The 8,484-nt window shown below is 37.2% G+C and overlaps 1 protein-coding gene across 1 annotated transcript in view; it reads right to left on the reverse strand.

Annotated features, from left to right (window-relative positions):
* Positions 1-1,299: 1,299 nt before the first annotated feature.
* Positions 1,300-8,484, reverse strand: part of LOC148374352 (Krueppel-like factor 9) — an 8,674-nt gene continuing 1,489 nt past the window's right edge. The window contains exon 2 of the mRNA XM_088335270.1: positions 1,300-5,251. Coding sequence (XP_088191396.1) covers positions 5,010-5,251 — 242 coding nt within the window. The 3' untranslated portion in view covers positions 1,300-5,009. The remainder of the gene's footprint in view (positions 5,252-8,484) is intronic.

Below are 8,484 nucleotides of genomic sequence, written 5' to 3' on the forward strand. Positions count from 1 at the left end.
ACAAAAACAAAAAACAATATTGATTTAAATGAGCAAAAATATATGCACTATCATGTAAAAATACTTTTTTGGGGAAAAAAAAATACTTGGCGGTCGAGAAATTAGCAGTACCGGTAAATTGACCCAGTGGGGAGCTGACATAATTAGCCGCCATCTTGCTGCCAATGCTACCCTCCAAATCTGTCTTTTTCTTATTTCTTTCTTTTGCACATAATTTTTATTACTTATTTTTCAAGCACATTGTAAAGCGCTTTGCTAGGTCTTCATTGACTTAAAAGCACTATATAAATGCAGACCATTTACAGTTAACCCCCCTCCACCCCTCCAAAAAAATTGTTAAAAAAAATATTCCACTATAAGTTAAAGTATTATTTTGGTTATTATCCCCTTTTTTTCCTTCCTTTTAAAATTTACTTAAATTTCTTCTATTTATTCCCTCTTTTCCCGGCTGTTTTCTTTTAATTTTTTCATACTTGTCTTTTTGCCCTTTCAGTTTTCCTTTTTCGTTCTTTGTCAAAGGCTAGGCAAAAAAGTGAGGGAAAATAATGTTGTGCTTTGGTCACAGTAGTTTGTATTATTCCTTGTGCATTTAGCACTTAATTTTGGTTGCCCAACACCATGCGGACACCTGGTACTCAAATATTACACACTGTACCTTTAAGTTACAGACAAGTGACTGTGATCATAAGGAAATACTGTATATTTGCCCATGTTTGCTGCCCAATAATAAGAAGCTATATTTATACTATTTATGAACTATTGTGGTGTTGTTCCCAACTACAATATTTAGACAAATGCAATCTTATATCTTATGTAAATGCGGATTTCAATGTTACAAAAACAAAGTATTCCAAGTACATTCTGTGATCTAAGGTGGGGCAAAGGATTGGGTCGAATTTGTGCTGAGATTTTGCAGTCGGTTACAATGTCGGCCTGGAGAGGGATGGGCGCAAACAGGTTGTACTAGCTTGAGACACACGACAGGAAATGGTGCCCCTACGACCTTAGTGGTTGAGGGATAACATCAGCTTTGAGCCATAAGGTGTGTAGAGGGAAAAACTAACAATATATTTTGTGACCTGGCCCAGTTTTGCATTCTAATTCTGCAGCTTAATTTAAGGGTAAGCATTAAAACTACAACACACGTTTTGACATTTACACATTAGACTTGAACAAAGAGCAGATTCATAGCATAATTTTATAATCTTGGCTATTTTGAATCATACCAGTAGATGGTAAATTATCATGATCGTTAGTAAAGCAAACATGATCCTCACAAATTTAACAGCAGAGACAAACACATGAATAAATGTTTTTTTTTATTGAAAAAAGGAAAAAAAAACATTTTATCAAGCAAACATTGGAACCCTTTTAAAAAATATTTGCAGTTCCATGTCACAAATGTAGTTATGAAAGTAATCAAACCACACAAACGATACCTTTTGTAATAAATTAATCAGCTAAAAAAAAAAAAAACCTGATTTTGTTGCACGGAAAATCTAGGAAGCCTGGTGCTGAAGAATGGAACAAACCTGAGAATAAATATCAAAACAGCTTGTTGCAGCAATTATTTCATCGTATTGTTCTAAACTAACGCCTTTTCATAAGGATATTTAAAAAGGTCATCGTAGTAAAAAGGAAAAAAAAACAACTAAAATAAAGTCCCGTACAATGTACAATTAGTGTAATGAAAATATTTTTTTTTCTTTTAATTCCTCAACAAGGCAGCACACAAAAAGGAAATGAATCATGCGTCCCACAAAACATTCAGTGATATGAACAATTTTGACTAAGCTCTTCCACAACTATTATCAGCAGTTATTCTTTTTTACTTTTGCTCGACTCCTTTCAACAAATCTCATTTAGCTGAATGCTTAATGCAACATGTCGGTAGAGGAAGCTCAATGACAAATGTGTGACAACTCAAAGACAGAAGCACACAACAAGATTTGTTTGCATGAAAAATGTGGAAAACTGTGAGGTATGTATTATTGCAATTGGATAGCTTTTGAACCTGCAGTATTTGAGGACACTTGCTTGTTTGAGAGGGAGGAAATTGCACAAGCTCCACAGTGAGGAAAGAAAACAGGTAGTTTGTGTGAGTGACTGAAAAACTGTCCATGCGGTCACTGTCCAGCAGTGATCAAAAACCAACAGATGTGAAAAAACATTAAGTGGAAGACATTTACAACAATAAGTCCAGTTGTCAGGAAATTGTGAGATAGTGTGAAGCAATATCAACATAAGGATAAGGTGCCTTTGAGAAGTCTCCTTTTTATTTTTAATCCCCACTCTTAGACCTACTTAATTTTGCACATATTGAATATTTTTTTTCTGTGTCATTCAAATGAATTTGGTTAGCTTGGAGATGATTGACCACTAAAATACTTCAGGATGTCTCATTGACTACCTTGTTAAAGATGTTTTGAAAACATGACAGGAGCTTCATGTTGATACCGACCAATATCTCTTGTATATACAGTTCTAATGGTAAATGAGTAGTGGAGAAAAACGTATCTTTGCTCGTCCGAAAATCCAAACAATTTTTGCTGCACTATGTTAAAGCACTTAGACTAAATGCAGTTTCAGTTTGTAAAACTGACAATGCATTTTTAAAGTTCCACAATATTTGCTTGAAGGTGGATAGTGACATTAACTTGACCTGTTTTTTTTCTTTCAAACAAAAACACTATACACCTTGAGGGCAAAATTGCCATTTTGCATAAGTAGTATGTGTATCTAGCCCCAAAACAATACAATGTGTTTTCTTATACAATGAATAGAATGAAATTGTAGACATGGGGCAAAGCAGTTACAATGTAATTTAAGGCTTTCAGTCTCCTGAAGAAGTGTTGAGGCAAAGGGAAATAGGTCCATGCTGGTCAAACAGTATGGAAAAACAGGCTTGCTTGATTTCATTGTGTGTATGTGCAAGGGAAACCTGTAAAGTGTTCCCTCCTCAGTCATATTTTTCTACTCCCCAACAAATTGAAGAACAGCATGGAATTGTTAGTCATGGTTGATACCCCAGTTAGCATATTTAACAGTTAAGTGTAACCCAACAATGGGTGACACGGGAGAGGAAGTTGAAAATTAGTTTGTCCACTAGCTAATTTCAATAAACTTTACAAAATCCCAGATTTATGAATTCAAACTGCACCATTGGACTTGGGTAGAAGATCAAGAGACTGGACAAAAGCAGAACACTCAAATTTTCTTAGATAAGTCTGCATATCTGTTCATAATAGTGGAAAAGTTCATCCATCTTCTCTCCCATTGATTAAATCCACATTACAGGACTGAAGTAGTTGATCAACATCTCCATTACAACCACCATTGCCTGAAATTTCCAACCATATTTAATAATTTGTGAGAAAAAAAAAAACTCTTCTGTTTCTGTGGTTTTGACCAAAATAAAACGGATGTGGGCTCAAGCATTTCCAAAACCAACAGAATCTGAGATGCATTTGAAAAACAGGCTGTCACTGAGTATATTTGGTATTTGCTCCTAACATTGTAGCTCCCTGCTACTGCCATCTGAACAAAAAGACGAGATTGTATGGAACAAAAAAAAAACATTTACATTTGCTCCCGTTCTTTAGCTCAGACAATAAAACTACTTTGCTCAGCAGTACCACATTATCGCCTAATGGCAAATGTCTTATTTATAAGGCTGCTGTGTGAGAAAAAAATGTTCACCTGAAAGGTATTTCTGCTATCGCGCTGCATACTACACAGGGACTTGATGCACATCAAAATTAATTGTGCCCCCCAAAAAATAATATATATATATATATATATATATATATATATATAAAGAAAAGCACACACGCATACCAGCACAGATTCACAGGCAAAGCCTCCCTATGAAGCTCATATTATTACCCCTAATATAAGGACTACATTACATGTATTACTTCTGCTGTTAGCTGCAAGTTTTGTCCTACATTTATAGCTTAAAGCTTATATACATTTGCATCAAATTAGACATAATACTACGGCGTATTATGTGTCAGCGTTTTCAGGTTGCTAAAGGATGGTGGTATAATGGATGGTGTGCAAACAGCTCTTGTACAGTGAAAATCAAGTCACTTCATGGCCAAATTCATATTTGAACTAAGTTTATAAGACAAAATACATTTAATGATGCTTTAAATGAAATTTAAAAAAGGAATGTATCACCACTAAAACTTGCAAAAACAGAATCAGCAAAGCTATGAATAGAAATAATGTTGTTGTGCTAAACTAACATCACAATATTCTTGTGCTACCTACAGGAAATAAATGCAACTGTAGATAGAGTACAGCAACAATTTTAAAAACGTAACCAGAAGATGACAGAGGCGATTTGGCTTATGGGTTTCGGTGATGTGCATATTATGACAAAGATCAGAAAAAAATCCCTGCAAATTGTGAAAACTGAAAAGTTACTTCTGCTGGGTTTCTTTTGTCATTTTGACACATCAAACCCCGCCTGACAAAAGAAACTCAATTTTTTTTTAATAATTTTCAGCAAATCGTTTCTTTTATCCTGGATGTGTTGTGCAACATGAATGTATACATTAAAGACATAATGCCATTGTTTGCTGGTGTGATCTTTTTGACCTATTACCTCCCAAAGTAAATAAAAATTACACAAATAAATCATGATGCTTTACATTTGACTTAATTTCTCTTTAATTTGCCACCTGCTCTTATGTGGTGATTAGAAAAGAAAGTCCAATGGAGTCAATTCATTTCAAGAATCGATTGAGTGGAATCTTAAAGCACTTCAAAATCTATGTTGCATGACCTGCCAATTTTACCCAACCCTTTTTATGTTGCAGATGGAAGGTAGTCAGTCAGCTGACTCCATTGTGCAGGATGCACAGCTAATGCTAGTACTCAGCCCTGTGTACGCCTCTTAAACTTTGCTCAAATTAAGATGTAGCTGGTCCTATCCCACATTTTGAACATTTATGCTTTTGACCACGCCCCTCACAATTCCAAACCTTTGAGTGTCTAACGGTCTAATTCTTGACACTAAGGCTGGGAGAGGACATGCCCTTGTTTCGCCCCAACATGGCAGGCTGGAAGTCGGGGTGGCGCCGGGCGTGCTTGATCAAATGGTCGCTGCGCATGAAGCGCTTGTCACACAATGGGCACAGAAAGCGTTTCTCTCCAGTGTGTGTGCGGGTGTGGCGAGCCAACTCGTCCGAGCGGGCAAACTTTTTTTCACAGTCGGCCCAGGTGCATGGGAATGGTCTCTCACCTGGAAAAACAAGAATACAGCACCAATAAATAAAGATGACAACAAATTTGAACAGACCTGCAAAGTACATATTTATCTGTGGAGAAAATATGCAATGTACTGAGGACACTAAAGTCAAAATACTAAATGGCAAAGGAATATTCTCCTATTTAACAAGAAAACAGAATGGTATATTTTTTTCTGTTTAAAAGAAGAGATTTGTACTTGTTAAAATGGGGATGAGTTGAACAGTTATTGAGATAAAGGTAATATCTTTAAAGTGCTTGTACTTTAATATTTGATAAGCACTTTAGTCCACTTTACACAAAGATGGTAGGATGGTTCATTCAAATCAAAATCCTGTATGTTCAAAAATAGTGCCCAGGTCCCAATTTGTTTTGTCTGAAACCTAAAAAGACTAATTTTAGCGATTACCTGTTGATAGCCTACATAAATTCGTGCTTTGACACCACCTTATGGCATCTATTGGTAATTCCTTTCAGGGGTGGAGAGAAGGGCCAATTTCATAAATGTAAATGTTACAGTACTGTACCAGTAGTGTTTGATATTCATTTGTTGTTTCTCATTGTATCTTTCCATGAATTTAATCGAAAACACATACTGTGTATTGTAAATAACCTAAAAACATATTTTTGTTTCAGAAAAAAGAACCCAAATACGTGCTCAAATGCAAGAATGCCCGTCATGTGATACATCGCAACCATAGGCAGATGTACAATTAACTACAGGGTAGGTACACCTTGCATACAGGAATTTCAAAGCCAATTTTCCTATTTCTCAAGTCCCAATTTCACGCACGTGCTCAAATCTGTTTTGATTGTTGGATGAAAATAGTGAAAGAAATAAAATGATTCTATCAAATACAGTCCAAATGTTCACCCAAACTCCCAAAAAGATGAAAGAAGAGTATTCAAGCGCATCTAAAAGATATGTGCAGTGCATGCGCCATACGAGCAACTTGACTGGCTGCAATGATGGGGCCAGCAAGTAGAATATATTGAAGTTAAGGAGGTAGGGAACTGGGGGGGAGGTGATTTCCCCAGGTGTTCTTTATTTGTAGGATGAAAATGGTGAAAGTATAAAAAGGACAGTTTTAAATACAGTTCAAATGCCAACCCAAGCCCCCACAAAAATGAAAAAAGAGGAGGTCATTCAAGCACGTCCAAGAGAGACATGTACGTGCACGCGCCATACAAGCAGCTTGACAGAAGCTGCAATGATGAATTCAGCCTGAAGATGGCGTCAGAAAGTAGAATATTTTAAGTTACGGGCACTACCTTTGGTGTTGTGAATGGCCAATAGTACACTTCATTGTAAATATCCTCTTTGGCGCCACCCGAAGAGGGTGATGACGCTTCATAGGACAATACTTTGCAAACTAATGCTAACTGCCATTAATCACGAGGGAAGAAAATAAGCAATGGCCAAGTGACGCATCCAGAGAACACTTTCTGTGTCATTTTAGGCGGACTTGTAGCGAAGCATGGCGACAAATTTCAGTTTTAGCAAGCGCTTCAGCCAAAATTCTAGCACTTTTTAGTCCCTGAAAACACATTAATATTCAAACATTTTCATGGATTTCAAGCACCCATTTGAACCCTGTAACTAAAGTTGAAGCATGGAGGGGGTTTGGTAAAGGTAGAAAGCTCAGGAGAAAGAGCGCTCGTCTTGAGATCAAGAGATCGCAGTTCGAATCCCGGCTCCTCCGTGTTACATGTCGAAGTGTCCTTGGGTAAGACACTGAACCCCTAATGCCCCCAAATAAGCAGGTTAGCGCCTCACATGGCTGCATGGCCGCTATTGGGAAATGTAAAGCACACTGTAAAGCGCTTTGGGAAGTATTGACTTGAAAAGCGCTATATAAATGCAGATCATTTCATATAATTGTACCATGGGTAACACAATTTACCAACACTTGAGAGTCACTGTATTTGTGACTCGGGTGGTGGTCGTATTGATTATGAGTTAGTTGGACCAATGCATGAATCGACAAGAACTAGAGATGTGCTTCCCGATTCGAATCACTGAAGCGTGTGCCGAGTATTTTAGGTGAACTGGTTCATGAACCGCGAGTCGAGGTGTGCGTTGATGACATAAGTCGGTGACAATTGAAGCCCTGCAAAGTGGGTGTACCTTGTGACTGATTCTGAAAATGGTTAGCTGGGTTTGAGTGCAGTTTGAAAGAAAAGAGACAAACGAACGCTTACGGATCCCACTTAACTTCGCCTGGTTTCAAAAACGTCTGACATTGAATGAGTTAAAAAATTATAAACACGTTCTCTTACCTCCTATGGTCACATTTACCCGTGCTGCATAAGCACATCGACAAGTACTACAAAACAATTTAATATATACTGTAAATATTTTTGTATTCAGAGAACGATTTGCATCACATTATTGTATTACACGCACAGAGCATGTTATCAATTATTCTGTCCACTTGAGGGCGTAATCGGGGAAATAATTCATCTTGAAGCCCCTACGTGTGTTAGTGTAAGTGATTTCCATGCAAGGCTTCCCTGCTTTATGGGGCTTAATTTTGCCATCACTATCAAAAACCTTATATGACAAAAAAAATCTCAAAAGCAACGGGTTGTATTTTCTTCTTCATAGATTAAAGTCGCACGTGACCTACAGTCAGGTCGGTGAAGAAATGAGGGTGCTCGGAGCCATTTTAGAGGTGTTGTCGCAGACCAATTTGTGGGCGTTACCAGAACCGTTTCCTGTCTTTTATCCCAATGCTAATGATCAACACCACCTTTCATCACTGTACACGCATAAAGAATTAGAATTAAAGGGAGGGGTCGGATATTGTAACGTCTTTAATATTTTACGAGTTTTAGAACATATTCAAAAGAATTCCCCATTAATTAAATATTCGACAAAATGTAGCACGAGATTCGCAAAGTTCTAAATTATAGGTCTTTTTTAAAATCATGGTATCTTAAAATATCTAAGGACAGTACGAGCATCGGTTGGCGCTTTGGTTTTAGCACACGCTGAAGAGACGGATTCAAGTCAATCCACAAGTGTTTTCTACAACATGAGTCGTACATTCAATAGATTCGTCACGGGATACACTACACCATGTTCTTTCTGAGCTACTTTAAGCATCACACGACTTCGTTTGTTACTTGCGGACATTTTTAATTGTACATAAAGAACGCTCACTGTCAAGTGGTGGTTGTTCGGTTGTAGAATTATGCTGCCATCAACTGGAGCGATAGTGTCTA

The sequence above is a fragment of the Urocampus carinirostris genome, chromosome 1 (genome assembly GCF_059441175.1).
Source record: "Urocampus carinirostris isolate Australia breed hairy pipefish chromosome 1, RoL_Ucar_1.0, whole genome shotgun sequence".
In the NCBI taxonomy this organism is placed as follows: Eukaryota; Metazoa; Chordata; class Actinopteri; order Syngnathiformes; family Syngnathidae; genus Urocampus; species Urocampus carinirostris.